The 21,005-nt window shown below is 34.5% G+C and overlaps 1 protein-coding gene across 1 annotated transcript; it reads right to left on the bottom strand.

The window, feature by feature from the left end:
- Window positions 1–6,563: 6,563 nt before the first annotated feature.
- Window positions 6,564–19,967, bottom strand: LOC125675523 (uncharacterized). Its single transcript, XM_048913254.2, has 13 exons — window positions 19,818–19,967; window positions 19,351–19,503; window positions 15,441–15,520; window positions 14,263–14,334; window positions 14,084–14,153; window positions 13,168–13,353; window positions 12,382–12,492; window positions 12,131–12,204; window positions 11,276–11,347; window positions 10,610–10,793; window positions 9,908–10,014; window positions 9,146–9,239; window positions 6,564–6,798 (listed from the first exon to the last, which is right to left on the bottom strand). Exons 1-13 carry the CDS (start codon window positions 19,828–19,830, stop codon window positions 6,578–6,580), a joined length of 1,437 nt encoding a protein of 478 aa, XP_048769211.2. The 5' UTR covers window positions 19,831–19,967; the 3' UTR covers window positions 6,564–6,577.
- Window positions 19,968–21,005: the final 1,038 nt, after the last annotated feature.

A 21,005-nucleotide genomic window follows, 5' to 3' on the forward strand; every position in this document is an offset into this window, starting at 1 on the left:
CTGCTTTGTTGAAGAAAAAACCGCAGACGTGGCAGAAATTGAGTATTGTCTCAGCATTGTACCATACTCGTGGGAGTTTATCTAGTTTGATAAATTAATACATTTCCATCCGTATGCTTATATCGTGTTTCATTCACCTACATCAGTGTTCATATCTTTGACATTGTTTCCATATAATGTGATTGTGGATGTCATTATTCAATCTACACAACATGAGGATGCGCGCATATTATTTGGATACATTTGTTGGTAGCTTGTACGTCATGAACTGGAAGGAAATATAGAGAACTTCAGGATGAAAGGTTGTGCTTCTGCTTCAGAGCTGGTTAAATTCATTTTCACGAGAATGTAATTAACAGGAAAATTGAATCAAAATGTGACATTTAGGCATATGCTCGGCGCTTATGGCCATTGAGCAGGGAGGGATCTTTATCGTGCCACATCTGCTGGGACACGGGACCTCAGTTTTTGCGGTCCCATCCAAAGGACCGTCCCATTTAGTCGCCTCTTACGACAGGCAAAGGGGTGATGAGGACCTATTCTAACCCGGATCCCCACGAGATTGAAGAATTCAAGATATTTTATCAGATATTTCAACATAAGTGTCTCTAAAACACATCACAGATTGTCAGAATGCCACAACGGATAACGTGATCATGCATTGGGTAGCATTACATCCAATCTTTTGAGAATATAGCATGTCAAATTCTAAAAACAGTGGCAAGTTTGTAATTGATTATAGATTGAATATAAACCAGCATCTCTGCAAATTTCTAAAGCGTACATAAAGATGAGGAAACTTCTGAGGAAGAAAAAAGCATTGGCAAACGAAAAGTGTCTTCTTCACGAGCAGTAGAGATTTGGATGGAGAATATTTGCAAGTTCTACTTGACACTACTTGAAACAGATCCGGTCATCAGAATTGTTCGTGATCTTCACTTGTTCACCTATAGTGGGGGTTGTCTCATAATGAGCATAAAATCCTCAAAGAAACGTAAAACAGGCATACCACCCATTATCTTCGAAGCAGTTTACAATCTTAACATTGGTTCTCATTCGCTCGACTACTAGTGACATAATTTCTTGATGACTTTAGACTTATCGGGTGGGTCACTGGACTTTCTTGAATTTATTTGATTGTGACCATATTATAGGGTTTCACTGTTATTTTTAGGATTGCATAAAATATTACAAATTTATGCTTCTGTCCGTCATTTAAGCAATATTGTCCTATTTATTTAAATAGCATAGTTTCCTTACTTTTTAATGGATATACGGGGTATTCTGGTACTATATATGACCAACTTTCATCATTGATCATAGCATTTCACCGCTAAATGTTAAATACATTTATGAACAGTGTGACATTGTCATTTTAATTTCATTTATCGTCGGATTTTCTTTTGGGATCGTTCTAGGTTTTTGCCGGCATCCAGGAGGCGGGTGATGATATGGAGGTTTTAGGAGATAGTGTGTTGGCGCGAGGCTGATTTTTTATATACATAGATAGATTTTGACAACATAAATTTATGATTCTTACATCAAACAGCGTTGATTGTATCAACAAAAACGTATTATTAGGTTCAAATATCAATGGAAATATTTTTGTTTTCATGCCATGCCAATGCTAAAAAGAAAGTTTAAGGTGGAAGACTATTTTCATCTCATAGAAAAAGCACCTAAACCAAAGGAAGCTTTATTATGTTGAAATAGAACAGTGTATTATGCTAAATTAAAAAGTGGGATGGATAAATTGTTAAAAACTTTTTATGTTGGATTATGCTTTTTATATTTTGATGAGGTTAGGAACAGGCATGGGTACTTCGTATTTTTGGAAAGCGTCTCAAATTAAATTTGATTTCATTTTGTAGACCCCAAAATACATATCTTTATCCAACACATTGGATTAAGTATCTCAAATGATTTGTGGACAACTTTTGACGTCAATAAGTGTCTTGTAGTCCCTCCCTTGCTAACGGCTATTAGCATGTTCACCAGAAAATCGCCTGCAGGCAAATTCCTCATCACTTTAGGCAGACATGTTCACCCTCTCTATCTTCCTGCCGCACTTTATTTTTGTCATTTATATAGTTACAGTAAGTATTTTGTATTTGCTCAGGTTTTGTTTAATACCTTTTCTGTTTTTAGTGTAGTGATATTTTCAGATTGATGGTTGCCCTTGATTTGATTAGTTATTGGAAAGTATTGGGCTCATTTATGAGTAACATCATCACAGCCTTCCATCTACATATTCCCTACTCCAAAATGTTTTTGAAAGTGAGTACTTGCTCTAAGTGAACAATCGTCCCAAGAGTTCATCATTTGCATTTTAGCGATGCTATATAAGCCGATAAATCAATATCTCGGCTATTCCAATTTAGTTGCCTTGGCTCATTCAGCCAAAGACATATTAAGCTGATATTCATTTCGTTTCACATTTATTGGGTATAATGGTGTTCCCTATTGTTGACTCTCATCTTTGTGATTCTCCATATGATGAAAAATACTATCATTTAATACCAGCTTTAGACGATTACCAGTATTACATGTAACATATCGACTCCAAAAGCTGACGTTATTTAGTTCTACTATTCTTCCTAATAGCAATGCTATGATACTACCATTACTATGATTAACACAACTACAACTGCTACTAATGGTAGTACTTCACTACAAACACAAATATCATCACTCCAAAAACTACTACATACCTATATTTACTACCAATACTGATATTACTTCTTCTCTACTACTACTATTATTAGGGTCTATCCGCACGATATTCTTTTCCCAATTATAAATTTCCTCCACTTGCCCATGAGACAGAGTGAGATATACATTTCATTTGTATGGTTTTAAATCTTATAAGCTTCTGACAATTTAAAAAAAAACCGAGATGTCTACACAATTATTTAATTTATCTCTAACTTTGACAAATGACCAGTTCAAAGTTCACTTTTAGGTATAACATATGTAGGCCTATATATATTAAAGCTAGAAACTTTATTGCAAATAATAAGGATACTAATTATAAACCAGGCAATTTAGGTTCACCACCCAATACCCAACTGTTAGTCTATCCATTTTCAGCAGTCTGATTTAAACAATCGACTTCTCTTTGCGAGTGTAAGGAGAAAGGGGTGTGTAAGACAAGTGTAAGGAAAAGGAGGGGGGATTTGACGATTCTAAGAAAGGAGGGTTTGTATTAGACGAATGTAAAGAGATGGAGGTATATTTGACGAGTGTAAGGAGAGAAGGGGGTTGGAAAAGCCCTGAATTATTCCTGACGTTCACTAACTATATAGACTACAAGTGATTTTCAAAATTTGTCGTCGTGCGTATAATCTCGCCCCCCCCCCTTTTTTTTTGTAAAATTTCCTTTTTAAAAATAGTATCTGTATATATCGTAGTAGTTGTCAATATTTATATTTTGTACCCCCCCCCTCCCCTTGATAAGGGACGCTATAATGTGCCTGGATAATACTGCCGTGATTTGTTGTAATGCATTATGATCTATTTTCTTTGTAAAATTATCATTAATAATTAATACCCCCCTGTCCCTAAAAACATCACAATACCATTGGTCCAGTAGTCGGTAGAGGGGTAGACTCTATTATCGAAATTTTACATTTTTGTACAATTCAGAATTAAGATTTTTAGTGTAAAAATTATTGTTTATTATGAAATGGAATCTTCAAACATGGGTATGAAAAGCAACTTTAGTGCCAATAAATAGTTTCTCATAGAAATTCTAGAAAGGAACTTTTCCATAAAAGATCTGCTAAAGTAAACCTTTGGTCTTCTTTATCTATTATGTAAACAAATTCTAGCATAATATAAGAGATAAATCATTAAAATCTTTGGGGGGAAAAGCATACATCGTTGATTTGTCAAAAGACTGCGTCCATGATTACGTCGTTTTTTCCCCTATGACCTTTGACACGCATATATAATTAGGTAATTAAATATGGCGGCACCGAGTGTGCAAAACATCTATACATGCATGTACGTTAACATTGATGTTTATTAACACAAGAAAAAAAACCCGCATAAACACGTCAATATTATTAGCAATAAGTTTAATGCATTATATTTGATATATTTGTATTAAAGATAGATTAAAATTTAGCGAAAAAAAGTAATAGACATCCCAACTATCTAGCTCTTGAGATATAACGTATCAGTACCCATTTTTGCCGAAAATCAACGAATTTTGGTCCAATTTTTGTAAAAAGAAATTAAATTCGAGTTATTAAAGGTCTATGCGTGTCTTTGATTTTTTTTAAAAATTCAATTTATTCTTAAATAATCTTTCTTTGAAAAGATAGGACGTCCAAACATATCCCCGTGACTTTTAAAAACGAAAGTAGAATAATTTCCATTCATCATGCGGTGGATTTTTGATCCGCCTCCGTGACTCGAAAGGCAGACATCATCTGCATTTATTAGGTGCAGATTTTTATGGCAAACTAGGGAAAGCATTAATTGTTTGACTGGACATACATGTATTTATTAAATCGCAAAGTAAGTAAAAGTTTATGAGGTTAAATGATGGAACAGTTTGCTTCAGTTCTATAACATGCAAAATATTGACTTTGCATAACGAAAACGGCCGATTTCCGCATTCATTCTTTTTCAAAATTCATATTGTTTGCAGCCAACAACCGACACCATATTGATAATGAAAGAAGAATACCAATGGATAATTAAACATGCAAAATATAAATCTGGTTGTTGCATGCAAAAGTATTTGTTTTTCCTAAAGTTTATTCATAATTTATTTCAAATCAACAGATTCCGCTAAACAGCTCATCTTTAGCGTATATTCATGACGTCATAATAAAATATTACGTCATTTTCATGTAAGTGGGATTAGAAGAACATCCTAGTTGTGTACATAAAAAGAATAATTAAGCATAGTATGAAAGTTGAAAAAAATGAAAAAAATCTCGGCGGTATATAGCCAATAACGTCCCTTGTCCTTTTCAGTGATGTTAGACGACATGTTGTAGTTGTGCACCTGGGTTTTTCAAAATTTCCGGAAGTGCCTAGTATGGAAGCTCGGTAGGGGTCGAAAATGGAGTTTTAAAAAGTGCCCAATTTTTTTCCACGTTTTAAATCAGAACTTTTTACTCGTAAATATTTTGTTTAGACATATATAACAAAAGTTGTACAGTTTATTGAGATCTTTCGTGCCATATCAAGAAATGGGCCCATGGGCCTCATGGCTCGCCTGAACCATTGAATTTCTGTTGCAATGATTAACTTTTTTCTCACGAAACTTTTGATAAGACATGTAGAATAAAAGTTGTTCAGTTTTGCAAGATCTATCTAGTGATATAAAAAAAATAGGCCTCCGGGGGTCATGGCTTGCCTAAACAGTCGAATTTGTATCCCAATTAATAACATTAATAACTTTTTTCTCGAGAAACTTTTGACAAGACATGTAGAACAAAAGTTGTTCAGTTTCGCAAGCGTTAACTAACGATGTTAAGAAATAGGCCTGCGGGTCTCATGGCTCACCTGAACAGTTGGGTTATTGTTACAATCTATAACATTTTTGTGGAGAAACTTTTAATAAAACATCTAGAACAAAAGTTGTTCAGTTTCGCAAGATCTTTCGAACAACATCATGAAAAAGGCGAACAGGCCTCATGGCTCGCCTGAAGAGTTTGATTAGTGTCACAATCAATAACTTTTTTCTGGAGAAACTTTTGATAAGACATGTAGAACAAAAGTTGTTCAGTTTTGCAAGATCTTTCAAACGATATCAAGAAAAAGGCCCACGGGCCTTATGACTCGCCTTAACAGTCTGATAAATGTCGCAATCAATAACTTTTTTTCTCAAGAAAATTTTGATAGGACATTTGTTCAGTTTTGCGAAATATATCTAGAAGATATCAAAAATAGGCCTCCGGTTGACATGACTCGCCTGATCAGTCGAATTTGTATCGCAGTAAATAACATTAACTTTTTTCTCCAAAAACTGTTGACCCCTTTAATTGGTGGCCGAGAGGGGCAGAGAGTCGTTAATTTATAACACTTAAATGATCAATATATGTAAAACATTACCGAAGCTAAATTGTACGTCTAGACAATATATTTGTATCATTATTTATGAACGAAAATCTCAGTCAAATTCTTATCTCATCACATCTAAAATTGGACGGAAGACCCACTCGTTGCTCGCAACGAGATCGCATCTAGTTATTATTATTATTATCATTATTACCAATATTACTGCCACTACTACGACGACAAGAAGAACAAAAATGTATCAGGACTCTTATTCATATAACCATTAACAGAAAGTCAAAACAATCCGCCTGCAAGAAGTATCTTAATTTGTCAATTAAGAATTTAGGAGTTAAGAATGAGAATAAAGGCGCAGACTATGCAGTATACATTGTTATATGGCATTATACACTTTTATACTATGGTTCCATCATCTACCATTACTGAAAACATAGCTATCGGTGTCGTAATATTCCCGGCGATTTTTACCATATAAGTATATGTGAAATATATAAAAAGACACACAAAACAATGTGTGGAATATGGAAGACAGTTACACAGTTTATCTAAAATGTGCTTCACAAATGAAATAATGGTATTCAGAGCAATCATCCAGCTTCAGGTAGCCGTGATGGTGCACGTCGAACGGAAGGAAGACACAATTGTTATCGTGAACATTTTTTGGCATATCTTGAACTACATGCCCTGAATAGTCCCAAACCAGGCGGTGATGGAAATCGGTGTGAGCTCCAACAGTTAACTTTCGTCTATCTGGTGGCACGTCTGTAATTATCAAATAATTAGCAAATTCATAGTATGAGTCAAAACATTGTATTGCACATTTAAACTCATGTTTTGGTAATTAAAGAAGGCATAAAATCTGATAGGTATATGGGATATATTCAGAACAAAAGATTAAAATAACGAACGGTAATCAATTTAAAAGTCCTATAGAAAATACGAAATCATACACAAGGCAAACATGGACCCTTGGCTTGAATTTTTCGGAAAAATATCAAATTCAAGTTTGAGTTTTCTTTTATTTGAGCAACCATAATTTGTAAAATCTCAGACTTAAGTCCAAGTTATGACTTTAAGTTTGTTTCGAGAAATCCAGACCTGGAACAACAAGAGGTGAGATCAGGTGCTTAGGAGGAGTAAACATTCCTGTTGAACGGCTACACTCGCCATTGGCCCTCTATCATGATCAGATAAACAAAGTAACCGAATTCAAAATAAGCATGAAAAACGGCATGATGGTTTGTATAAAACATGTCAGATTACATCATATAAATGCCCAACGGGTGTATCAAAATTGGTACCGTTTAAGTTTTACAATATAATAACACGCTGTACGTTCGATCATTAAAACAATCCTGTAAAATTTGCGAATTCATATCTTTAAACATAACTCCTGTAAAAACTATTTATTTGTTTTAGTATGCCTCTGTTTAAAAATTAATGATACATAGAATGAGCTCTCACGAATCTAAAAGAGTGGGGTGCATAAACACCATATGCAGGAGATAATGGAATGTTGGAAGATAGATAGGAGAAGTTGATAATGGAGAATCTGACTCAACCCCTTTCTCATAAATTCGAGTTATTAGTTAGCCGATAACACCTACGTTCATTAAACATCCAATTATGATAAATATGGGTTTAGTCAAAAAATATTATAAGTATAACGGACACTAAACGTCTACACATTTTTATGCTGACCATGTTGTGATTCAATCCCGGAAAGGCCCGAGAATGTGCGATTGTTTAGAGACCTAAGCGTCTATAGTGATGTAATGCCTTGTTCTTGGCGCTTCGTTCAATCAAGTATTGAAAAAGGATTGAAAAAACAAACAGACATATTTTATGTATTGAAAAATTATCGAGACTTATTTCTTCTGTAAGATCAAAATCAATCATCGATAAACAATGGATTTACTCCATATTGTATATTCTTTAGTTGTCATTAAAAAATTTAAAAAACCTGCCTTAGATGCGCCACTGTACTCTCATTTTTGCTATTTCAGGGTAGTTTATCGAAAACAAAAGTCGGTTTTTAATTAAATTTAAGAAATTAACTAAGAAAGATTCTATTACAGGTTACGTACTGTTATTCACATATGGAACAATATTAAAGGTACAAGCAGTAACTTTGGAGCAAGCGTTTCGGACTTAATAAGCAAAACTGTTAATTTATAAGTGTAGATTTGGAGAAACAACGGGGGATGATCGAAATATTTCAAAAGTTTGTAATCGGTTAGAAACTGGGTATAAACCAACATCTCGGCAAATTTCTAAAACATATAAAATAGTAAGGAACATTGTGACTTATGAGAAAGTATACCCTTTTGCAGATGAAAGGTTTTTTTCACGAGCAGTAGATATATGGATGGGGAATATTTGCAGGTTGTTTTACTTGACTGCTTGATAAACAAGTGTCGTAGTCCTTATATGATTGTTCCGGTCTGGAGGTTATCAAACTTTTTTGGGCACGCCTTCATACTAAAACTCAAACTTCGTGCTCTAAATTGTACTCATACTCAAACGTGAAGGTTGTAAGACTTTCATAAAATCCTTCTCTTACTCAAATGGGGTACATTTCCGAGCTTACCCAGAGTTTTACTCAAAATAAACGTGGCTCAGCTTGAGTATGAGTACGATGAGAATTTTATAACCCCCAGGCCATCATCAAGGTAGATATAAGGTTAGCACTGATGAAACGGAAATGATCGTGTATAGCTCTGATCCTTAGACGAATTTGACTCCAGTCTTTGGCACTCTGTTTTTTTAGTTCAGGTTCATTGTTATTTCGGATTTCCAATATTTCTGCTTGAGCATCACTGAAGAGACATTATTTGTCGAAATGGTGCATCACAATTGGTACGATATAAATTTGAAATTGACCAGGAATGCAAGATAATGATGTTATATGCAGGTGGATTGAACATGCCAGAGTTGTTTGAGCGTAAAGCAGTTATTCATACCACCAGACCATCAATTGAGAAGTTGATTGCTTGCAATCTAATATCTAGACAATCAACTAACTACAATGAAGTTAGCAGTATATCAACAGCAAGAAACGAGGAAAAAAAACAAAAACATCGCCACAGACAACTCACATTCTACTTACGAGGCATAAGCAAATCCATCAGGTGATGAATACCCGTAACGTCACGCATAGAAATATTTTCCATCAATCTTGAGCAATGGTTATGACAAATTCTCTGAAAAAGAAACATGTAAATTTCATTAGTTGGCTATCTTTCATTATAGTACTGTGTTAATAGTATAATTTACTGTCATTTAACTTTGATTAATTGATTGTATCCTGTTTATCGTCTCTTTCAAGAATTTGTCACTCATTTGAAGACGTCATTAAGACCATTGACGGGCTTCAACCCTAGACCTATGTTCGGTTCTTACGCCCATGGAGCAGTGAGGGTTCTTTAGCGTGTCACATCTTCTGTGAAACGGAACATAAGTTTTTAAGGTCATCTCCGAGGACCCTTGACATTCATACCTGATTCCGAGCGTTTGGTGATGTTGTTTTAACGTTGTTTTAAGGACTTAGGTCTGTCAAGGCCGGGATTCGAAACCCGACCTTCCGCATGCGGCGCGACAGTTCTACCTCTAGACCACCGCAGCGGTTTTAACTTTGATTTGATGGTACCGAAAATAGTGTCATATGAACTTATTTGCATTCATAAGCGCCATAATTTGAAGCGAGTTGGGATAAATAGATGATAGTCACGAAATTTATCATAACATCATATTCTTATATTTCTCCATGGTTGGAATAATTGACATAAGTTGCAAACTAGCAATACATACAGTACACACATGGTCCAAAGTAAGCATCAATTAGCACTAAAATACCTTTAGGAAATATTACCTTTGCTATGTCGTACGGCACCTCATTCGTCCCAATCATGAGGCATTTTCCACCCACAGTACTAAAGCCTTTAGGGCACTGGTGGCCTGGCGTATAATCGCATCCATCTACAACACAGCAAGTCAAAGCTTTTATGGAAATATCTTATGCACGTGATTTTTATGATTACAACGCTTAGCGTCACTACCACCTTAGTTTGGTCGTATTCATGTAAAAACAGGTAACATTTCTAGTAGTGAATTAACTGTGGAAAACATTGCAAATACACGTTATTTACATCGTTTTTTTTCCCAACTAATCGTACATAGCTATTTCCCCAAACTATTTTGTCTCTGAAATATAGGTCGCCTAAAGTCAATTTTTCGACTGCCATATCCAAAATTTTGTATGAAAATAGTTTAGTCGACGCATGCCAACCAAGATTTCTTTTTGCAAAAGATGTCCGAAATACTGACTTTTTGGTCAATATTTGAAGAAAAATTTAAACAATCAATTTTGGGCGAGGCCTAAAATAGACTGTGTTTGCTGCCCAATCGCATTCACTTATTTTTTTAATAAAATATTTTATAAATAAACAAGTTTGGGGGGAATAAATCTATGTCAGAGTGTTTCATACTGGATTTCAAAGAAACAAAATAGGAAAAGGTTGTTATCACATCTTGTTTAAAAAAGTATAATGTTGCGAATGTTAATTTTTTTCACCTTGTGGAGTAGTAGTTAACATATTTGCAGTCTGAGTTGGCGCATGCGTCGTGGTGGTGGTGTGGACGAGCGGGCGATGGTTACATAGGTCCCCAACACAACAGTCCCCATCTAACGTCAACGTCACGTGATCACTCCTTCGACCAAACACTTTGCCTCCATTTTTATGGAACTTTTCGCAGACCTAATGAAATATATTCCTTAAAATTTAATTGAAAACGTCACAGTATGCAAATGCTTTTTAGTACATGTATGAAGCATCTTTTATTTCATAATGATGACAAAAACACATTCCTCGCTATCATTGGTTTGATAAATTTCATTAAAACATTCATTTCACACAAACATCTACAATTGTGTATTTCTTATAACCATCCCTGTTATCCTTGTAACAACAGAGGTAATTGTTCCTATTAGATAATAAGCCTACTTATTTACCATGCATACCATGGAATGACACACACATGTATCACACACGATTTACATTTGAAGGTGATCTGTGTTGAAAAATTCTGATTTTCGTTTTGACATGTTTACATTTTTCTGATTGTGTAATTTCCAGGAAAAAAAATAAGTTATTGTTGCCAAGAGAGTGTTTTCTACAGTTTCTACTATTATCATAGAAAAACTGTTTCTATAAAATAGTTAGATAGAAGTGCATCTCACATTTTCATGAAGACATCCCAGACGATATCCAAGTTTCCCACTATCCAGATATTCCTCCACAGCATAACATTTCTGTCAATATATGAATACAATAATATCTTAATGACTCGTAATGTCAATATATTTCAGGAAAGTTTAGAAAAGTTGACACATATGAGAGAACTAGCGAATCATCTGCAGAGCTGCGGTTCTACTATCTAGGTAGAGAAGTTGAAATACAAAATGTTTGAGCTTTCACAATAATGAAAAGGCTCCAATTTTTTGGCACGCTGTTTTTGGGTATATTTAGCTCTAAAACTTCATAGTTATTTCGGATTTCAAACATTTCGGTTGAGCATCACTGAAGAGACATTATTTGTCGAAATGCGCATCTGGTGCATCAAAATTGGTACCGTATAAGTTTTACATTATGACCCCTGGGTCGAGGCCTCTGCTGGTGGACTGTTAGTCCCCGAGGGTCTCTACAGCCCAGTAGCTAAGTACTTCGTTACTAGCTTGAAAATACGGATGTATATTTAATTGCTGTTGTAGAATTTAGAAATTCATTTCAGAATTAAGGATTATCTCCCTCATGCATAGCTCTTATCCTTGGACGAATTTGGCTCCAATTTTTGGCACACTGTTTTTGGGTATATTTAGCTCTAAAACTTCATAGTTATTTCGGATTTCAAACATTTCGGTTGAGCATCACTGAAGAGACATTATTTGTCGAAATGCGCATCTGGTGCATCAAAATTGGTATCGTATAAGTTTTACATACAGTGGTTTCTTTTTTCATGTGGGCTTAAATTGATAGTTGTTGTAGATACGGAAAAGTATATTACAAAAATGAATATGTGGTATTTAGAGACATACCTCGGCTGGAAGACAAACAGATGTACTGGTGCAGTTTTCTGGGCTTTGCACAAAGTTACAGGAATAACATTCAGCTGTAATTAATTGGGTTTCTTTATTGATAGTTTAATCAAATGCAGCAAAATTTATGATCTTCTTTTGAAAGACTTAATAAATATAACATTCTTTCAAATAATTTTATATCAATGGTTTGTCTACTAATTTATGGTATCGGTGTAATAAACGTATATGATTCTGAATTTCATACTAACAGCATTTTCCGCATGTTCGAGGACATGCCTTAAGCAAACAGTCATCGTTGCATAAATCTCTTTTTAGGTGGGCGAGCTTTTGACAAGACAGCGTGTCGATATCATGGCAACCTGGAAATAAACGTGCCTTTCTGAGTGATATATTGTATGATGATACAGGCATAATATCAACTCAATAGAAAGCATGCTCTAGAAACACAACTTTATGCATATTCATAAGAATAAGAAATGCACGCTTGAGAGGCTTTATCGTTTTGGAATGCATATACACTGTATGTAGAAAGATAGAAAGGCAAATAGACATATACATAGATAAAAAGACAAAGAGATAAACAAACAAATAAATAGACAAAAAGATATATAAATGTTGATTTATATAGGTTTAGATAGTTCAATGCATCTTCTTGCAAATCCTAGCATACCAAAAGCAAGACACGTGAATACAATTTTTTTTACAATATTTTATCTGCATAAAAATGATAATTAATAAGTATGGATTGAAAATATTTCAATGCCTATTCATCATGCTGACACAGGTAACAACTCGGGTGGGTGTTCCCAATTTTTAACAATAAACAATTTTCCATTGTTTTTACATATAAAGTTCGAAATACAATTTTTGTTTGCTTGTCTCTAATGAATCAAATAGTTTAGTTATTAAGTTAACCTTTTTCGCTGTTCCGCTTTGAAAAACGATGCGAAGTGCCTGTCTAATTCACTTTTAGCCTGACGAATGGTTTCCCTTTGAGAATTTATTATCTTAATATAAGGGATCATATTTCATACCTGGTGCTAATGTAGTAGTCTGTGTTGGCAGAGTGGTCAAAACAGCTGACCTGGACAAGGATGAAGTCATCTGTCGTTTCTTTTTGCTGGGTTCATATTTGTTACAAAGGTCAGAGCTGCAACAGGCACCATTTAAACCATGTCTTTTTCTTCTGCCAACCAGGAAGGATGATCCACCAGTCGTTACTAAATCATCATCAAATAAATATAATTCTCAGCCCCATTCTTATACAAACATCATCAAATAAATACAATTCTCAGCCCCATTCTTATACAAACATCATCAAATAAATACAATTCTCAGCCCAATTCTTATACAAACATCATCAAATAAATACAATTCTCAACCCCATTGTCTTATATAAACATCATCAAATAAATGCAATTCTCGCCCCATTGTTTTATACAAACATCATCAAATAAATACAATTCTCAGCCTCATTGTCTTATATAAACATCATCAAATAAATGCAATTCTCGCCCCATTGTCTTATATAAACATCATCAAATAAATATAATTCTCACCCCCCATTGTCTTATATAAACATCATCAAATAAATGCAATTCTCACCCCCATTGTCTTATATAAACATCATTAAATAAATACAATTCTCACCCCCATTGTCTTATATAAACATCATCAAATAAATACAATTCATAGCCCCATTATCTTATATAAACATCATCAAATAAATACAATTCTTTGCCCCATTGTCTTATATAAACATCATCTAATAAATATAATTCTCACCCCCATTGTCTTGCACAAACACTATTTGGTTTAAGAAAAATACTTTAATCAAACTCAGAGAAAATCAAAACGAGGCTCTGCAGATTTGTAATGACAATCTAAGTCATACTGGTAAACTCGTCTATTAAAAAAACCACACCAAAATTAATAATATGAAAGCCATACCATGTTTTGTGGTCGTGGTAGATGGTGTCGGTGTGGTTGACAGGTGAGAGACAAACAAATTGCTACACACCTTAAACATGTACATGAAAAGGGTGATTAAACCTTTTAAAAATTCAAAGTTTAAAAGTGATGGAAATGTTAAAAGTTTCAAACCATTTCAGTAACCACGTTTTACTTACGTCTTTTTTAGCACATCCCATGTTATAAGAAATTGCGAGGTTAGATGTTAAACCCTTATGAACAAAGCAATCCTATAACAAAAAGAAAACATCAAGGTGATGAATTTGTAAGTTTTGTAATCCTTCTTCAAACCAAAGTGAATTTCAATGTTTTCTGATCCTGTTTCAAATTTTTTATAAAAACTGCATAGCATTAAAAAGTAAAATATACAGCGTTTTGTATGGTATGAAATGAAATTGTCCCTAAACGGCACGATTTTTAATGGCATTTTAAAATATTTCTGATTTTAGCAAACGAGAAAACACGTTTTTCCAATGAAGCTAAGTTTCCGTCGATATGATATCATCAAAGTTTGCAATGAAGTACATAATGCAAGGTGACGATAACGAACAGTGATCAATCTCATAACCCCTACAAGCAATACAAAATAGATAGTTGGGCAAACACGGACCCCTGGACACACCAGAGGTGGGATCAGGTGCCTAGGAGGAGTAAGCATCCCCTGTTGACCGGTCACACCCGCCGTGAGCCCCATATCCTGATCAGGTAAACGGAGCCATCCGCAGTCAAATTAGTGTGCCAAGAACGACTTAACAATCGGTATGAAGCACGTCAGACAGCATTTGACCCAATGCGAGGTTGTATTGACGAACTAGATCGTTATAACGACCATAGAATTTGCGAAATGCTGACTTCAATCGAGACTGTTGAAATCCCTGTACCATCAACTTGTTTGTCAGTAGCTTACCTCGATTTAAAAACTGACTATACCCAGAACAAGCTCTTGCATATCGAATCAGTTGAGATATATAAACACTATATGCAGGTGATAATGGAATATTGCTACATAAATGTGGGAAGTTGACGATGGAGAAGCTGAAATCATCCCATTTGTCATACAGTTGAGTTGTCAGTTTGCCGTTCAAATAAAGATTCCATGATGAGGTTTTCCCGATAATCACAAACAGCACTTTTGTTCAAATTTCTAATTGCATGTTTTAGCAATGTCCCTATGAAACACTTAAAAAATAACTTTCACATTAATTTGACATTAATTTTCATAATTACTTGTATTAATGGAAAGGTGAAGATAACAACCAGTCATGAATATAACAACACCTATAAGGAATACAAACTAGAGAGTTAGACAAACAGTAGTAGAAAATGAATATCTCACGTGATTTGCATCCGGACAAATTTGTGTTGTATTACAATCACTTAAAGAAGAAACAGCATCACAACTGTAGCATTTTCTTGCTGAAATAGATTAGAAAAAGAAATGGAAACGATTAGTTATTGAAAAGTTCTATCAAGTCAAAATACATGTATACCACTTTCTACAAATGTGGTTTCGACGCCATGGTTTCAATAAAAAAATAATTTTACAAGACATAAAAATGTTTACTTAAGAATGTTATACATTGTATCATTGTGGGCCTTGATAAGAAAAATTCAGATCCCTATTGTGTACCCAAGGATTATAGCTTGCATATAAAATTGGATATCATTCTGACATATTATACCATTTTTGGTTCAATAGCATGATGCGGATTTTGTTATATACAAGGGGTAACAGAGATGTTTAAATAACCAAAGCTAATTAATTGATTGATCACAACACTAGATTATGCACGAAAATGGGAACTTATGTCATCAAGACCCAGTTGCACGACGGTTATTTAACTTTAACAGAGGTTAACTTGATATTAACTATTATATTCATATCTAAGTAACTGGACCTTAACTGTAAATCAAACTTGACTCATCTTCATACAACTGGACACTGATGCTGATATCGACATAGTGTGTGATTTACATGTATGTTCGCTATCTTATCAAATAACTTCGCTTATAACGTACATTACACAGTTGACAAAACTGGATTCTCAAAATAATGATAATGGGCCATTGTGATCTTCTGCATTCGGTGTTTTAGATGAATTCAAATACAACTTTTTAATGTTACATATGGTGCTTCATTTTATCATACTTCTTAGCATCTCAGAAAAATAAAGGACAACTTTAGCTGCACCAGTGTCTATTTCGGCATCGTATCATTTTTGTCCACGTCTAAACAAATACTGTCCATGACATTTTGTGTGTGCATTAGAAACGATGAAAGGTGAAAATATTGTACAGTGATCAATCTCATAACTCCTATAAGCTATACAAAATAGAAAGTTGGGCAAAAACGGACCCTAGACACCTGATCCCACCTCTGGTGTGTACAGGGGTCCGTGTTTGCCAAACTATCTATTTTGTATTGCTTATGGGAGTTATGAGATTGATCACTGTTCATTATCTTCACCTTGCATATTGCGGAGGTGGGATCAAGTACCTAGGAGGATATAGATAGATATGGAAAGTTGACAATGGAGAAGCTGAAATTATTCCATTTATCAAAAGATGATGGAGTTCCGCAATTTCTAGATATACTAGTCTCTGCTTATCAGGTCTTCCAGCAATTTGTTTCAAGAATTTTGCTCCTTTTTAGTTGACTTTTAAGACGAAAACCATTGAGAAGAGAAACCTTCACGTCAATATCAAGATACATAGACGACATTTTATTCATCAACGTTGTTCAATTTTATTCATGTGTCGATGAAAAGGTGAAGGTAACAATTAGAGATCAATCTCAAAACTCCTAGTAGGAATACAAATAGAGAGTTGGGCAAACACGGATTCCTGGATATAAAACATCTCCGATATATCTAAATGTTGTGTTGAAGGTAACAGCACGAGAGCTGCTCTTCTCATGTAAAAGCTTCTCAATAAATTCGGCTTCATAGGAATATACAAATAAGTCAGCTAACAAAGGATCCCAATTCGTACCCATGGGAATTTCAACAGACTGTTGGAGGACCTGATCACCAAATACTACGAATATATTGTCAATGAGGAACTCCAGAATATTCTAAATTCAACTTTAGATTATTTGTGCATGAAATCAGAGTGTTGTTTGACAAAGTGATTTTGGATGTATGGTTACTAGATTTGAATCTTTCCATATTTCATTCTTGTTGACGAAGCAACTATCTACGATATCAAAAAAGTCTAGTCTTTACATTATCGTGAGGAATGGTAATGAAAAGTGTTGAAAAGTCATACGTTTTGACGTTGTTGATTTGAGAAACGTTTTGCGGTTTCAAGTTTACTAAAACTTCTTTAGAATATTTTAGAATCAACATTTGATTCATATCACTTCTGGCATATATTGTGGCTCTGGACATTTAAAGTTTCTTCTTCACAGCATGAGGAACACATTTAGGCGCTTGGTGGAAAATGTACTGGATCCAACAATGTATTTCTGTTTGTAAGGGTATTGTGAAGCATAGGAATCCAGTATAGGTACGGTAACTCATATTCATTCGTATCATTGACTGGGATAGTAAATGTGTTTAAAATTGAAGTATGGCTTTGCAGAATTTCATCTTTTGAAAGAGCTGTTGGAATATAAGTAGGGTTACCAAATGTAGAATTATGTTCGTTTAAAATACAGTTGTAAAAATGTGCTTTACAAACAATGATAATGTTGTTACAGCTTATTCAGCTAGATCCAAAACATCTTCCTTATGTAACCTATGCAATCCCTTTATCACTGCTGGCTTACTAAACGCACAAAGGATTTAACACATCCCAGTGCATTGGAAATAAACATCAACACAAAGTCTTCTATACTGCTTCATATCTCGGTATCTTATTGAACATAGACGTTAAGGGCAAACTAACAAGTCAACTGCATGACAAACAAGATACCTTCAGCTTCTTCTTTGTTAACTTTCCATATTTGTGTAGGAATATTCTATTATCACCTGCATATGGTATTTATTTCTTTGAACTGATTCGATACGTGAGAGCTTCGACAGGGCTTGCTTACGTCTCTTAGGAACTTGATCCCACCTCTGGTATATCGAGGGGTCCGTGTTTGCCCAACTCTCTATTTTGTATTGCTATTAGGAGATTTATCATTGTTGTTATCTTCACCTTTCCTGGTGGTATAATGATGATTTAAATCGGTTTAAGTTACTGACAAATTAACGTTATAGGGGTTTGAACTGTCTCCTTTGAAGTCAGCATTTCCCAAACGTCCATGGTTATGATAATGATCTTATTTGCAAATACTACCTGTCATTATGTACTGATTTTGACTATGAATTACTCCATTCACCTTATCAAAATACAGGGCTTACGACGGCTGTAACCGTCCATCAGACTCCTCCAGATCCCATAGCAGGTGTTTCCAGTGGTGCGTGTTTGCTCTACTCTCTCAGCTTTTGTATTCTTAGTGGCATTTATGAGATTAATCAATTATTGTTTTCCTTAAATTTCCATCATTAATAAACATCCTAAAGACTAAACAATTAGCCAAAAGCACAACACTTATTTACATCTGATCTGAACCCTGGGACCTTCTAAAGCCTTGTAGCACATTTAGAATGAAAACATAACATCAGAAATAGCTATTTTTGCTGATTTAGAATGATAAGACAGTATAACAGGTGGACGAAAGAACCGAAAAAACAATATACCTGGACTTCATTTAGAAATCGCGAGTCAAACGCCTGCAACAATAGTTTACAGGGAATATCTATTTATGTACTACATGTATTATACATTATGATATATACGAACGAATACAATTTGAGCAGTTCTGTAGAACTTTAATTTCGCAGCTATCGCATTACTGCCTTCAGATAAATATTCGCTCCGTTTTACCCCCCCCCCCCTTTCGCTCTCGTTGGTAGTGGTCAACGTTTAGACTGGACGAAACTGTTTTTTTCTCTTTTAACACAACTGTGTCTAAATGAATTTAAACGGAGCAAAACCATTTGAAATAGTAGAAAAGTGAAAATACTACGAGGCGAAAATAGCCCGGTATAAATTCTTTTAATTATCTGCTTTGCTTTTAGAATAATTTGTAATCGGTGTTCCTATTTTCTTCTTGTACAGCCTTTTTGGTCGGTGTTTTGAAGAACGTGTTCTTGGAATGCACCATATATATATCACTTATTACAAACTTTTGAACTGCTGTTTTATAGTAAAAACAGCTGGAAAACTAATCATAATAATTGTAATATCTATCTTACGGCACATATTGCAGGTCCTAGGACACAGTTTTGAGAGACATGGATCACTACAGACGTTGACGTGAGCATTGAAGGTTTGGCAAACATCGGAGTCTATGTCGTCACAAGTAGAGTTCTGTCCCCACACTAACCCCACCACACACATGAACAGTCCTGGTAATAACAATATTACATGTAGAAATCACATCTGGATGGCACTTCTATACAGTAAAATGTTGTAAAAGCATTCATGTCTTTCAATCGAAAGAATAATGTTTTATAAAGATCATACAGCTTAAAAATACAACTTTTTAGATCATATATTTGGGAAGAAATAGTTGGGATCTTTCCCTAATCCGATGACTGACGATGTGTGATGAATATCAAAATTGCAAAACACATACTGATAGAGGATCATTGAAGAAAACTCATTACAAGAAATAAAAGTTAATGAAATAATGTTTAAGATATAAAATTATTTCAATTACCTAAAATCTGCATCCTTGCAGAGTGGTCTCCTGATGTCTTATCAGAGAGACGTAAAACAATGACCTTGGCTTTGACCCTTGCGCCCACGAAGTACTCTAGGCAAATCTCAGATAATGATAAATTGCACTTTCTTCCCAAATACTTTCAAATCTATGTCATAGAATATTGGTGACAGATTGTTTATCTGTCCTTGCGTGTTAACCTAAGAGATCTTTAGGACTCTTAAGACATGTATTCACAAACTGAAAGATATTGAGGAACTCCTTACACTCTGGCAACGTAACATTACAATATGCTTTATTACAAAAATTGTTCTTTAATTTCTGAAAAAGAAATCTCAATAAGAACAATATTCCAAAAAAAGGAAAACACACTTTAATTCAAAACAATACGATCAGATAGAAGCATGATTAAGGTTGTCTGATTTCAACAATTCCATTTGATGAGCACGTACTGGTTTTTAAAGCAGACGTGAAGTGGAATCTCATTGAGAGAAACTGCATTTTGTTTCAGAATTGTGACATTTTCTCGGGAATCTATCTAGTTTAATTAAATCATGCATTCTCATGCGTACGCTTGTATCCTGTTTAATTCACCCAAATCAGTGTTCATGTCTTTCACATTTTTTCAGAGAATGTGATTGTGGATATCAAAATTTAATCCACACTACATGAGGATACATGCATGTTACTCATATTTGTTCGTCATGAACTGGAAGGAAAGATAGAGAGAGGACTTAACACTTGACAGAAAACAAAGATAACTGGACGTGATGGTGGGCGCAAGAACCAATCAAACCTATTTATCTTTATTGAATCTCCATTTGATTTAGAAACAAGGACCCTGTTTTGCTTTTACAATACTTATTTACAATACTAGTGGAGGTTACAAGAAATGTATAATCGATTACATAATTAGTATTATTAGTAGATTTGAATTACATAGAATTTATAATTTTTAGGACTTTTATTTTCTGCAAGTAACATTTGGGAATTTAATTTATTGATAGGTTAGCATTATAATACACGAGAGAACGATAAAATATTCAATGAATAGACCGTGGCCAGTTTAAGGAAGCTGGATAGGATATATAATTAATAAAAAGTATTCAATTTTCAAATAAGTTAGATAATTTGCTTCATACATGCTTATGACTATTTCTGTACAATGAAGGGTGTTTATAAAAA

The sequence above is a fragment of the Ostrea edulis genome, chromosome 3 (genome assembly GCF_947568905.1).
Source record: "Ostrea edulis chromosome 3, xbOstEdul1.1, whole genome shotgun sequence".
Lineage (NCBI taxonomy): Eukaryota > Metazoa > Mollusca > Bivalvia > Ostreida > Ostreidae > Ostrea > Ostrea edulis.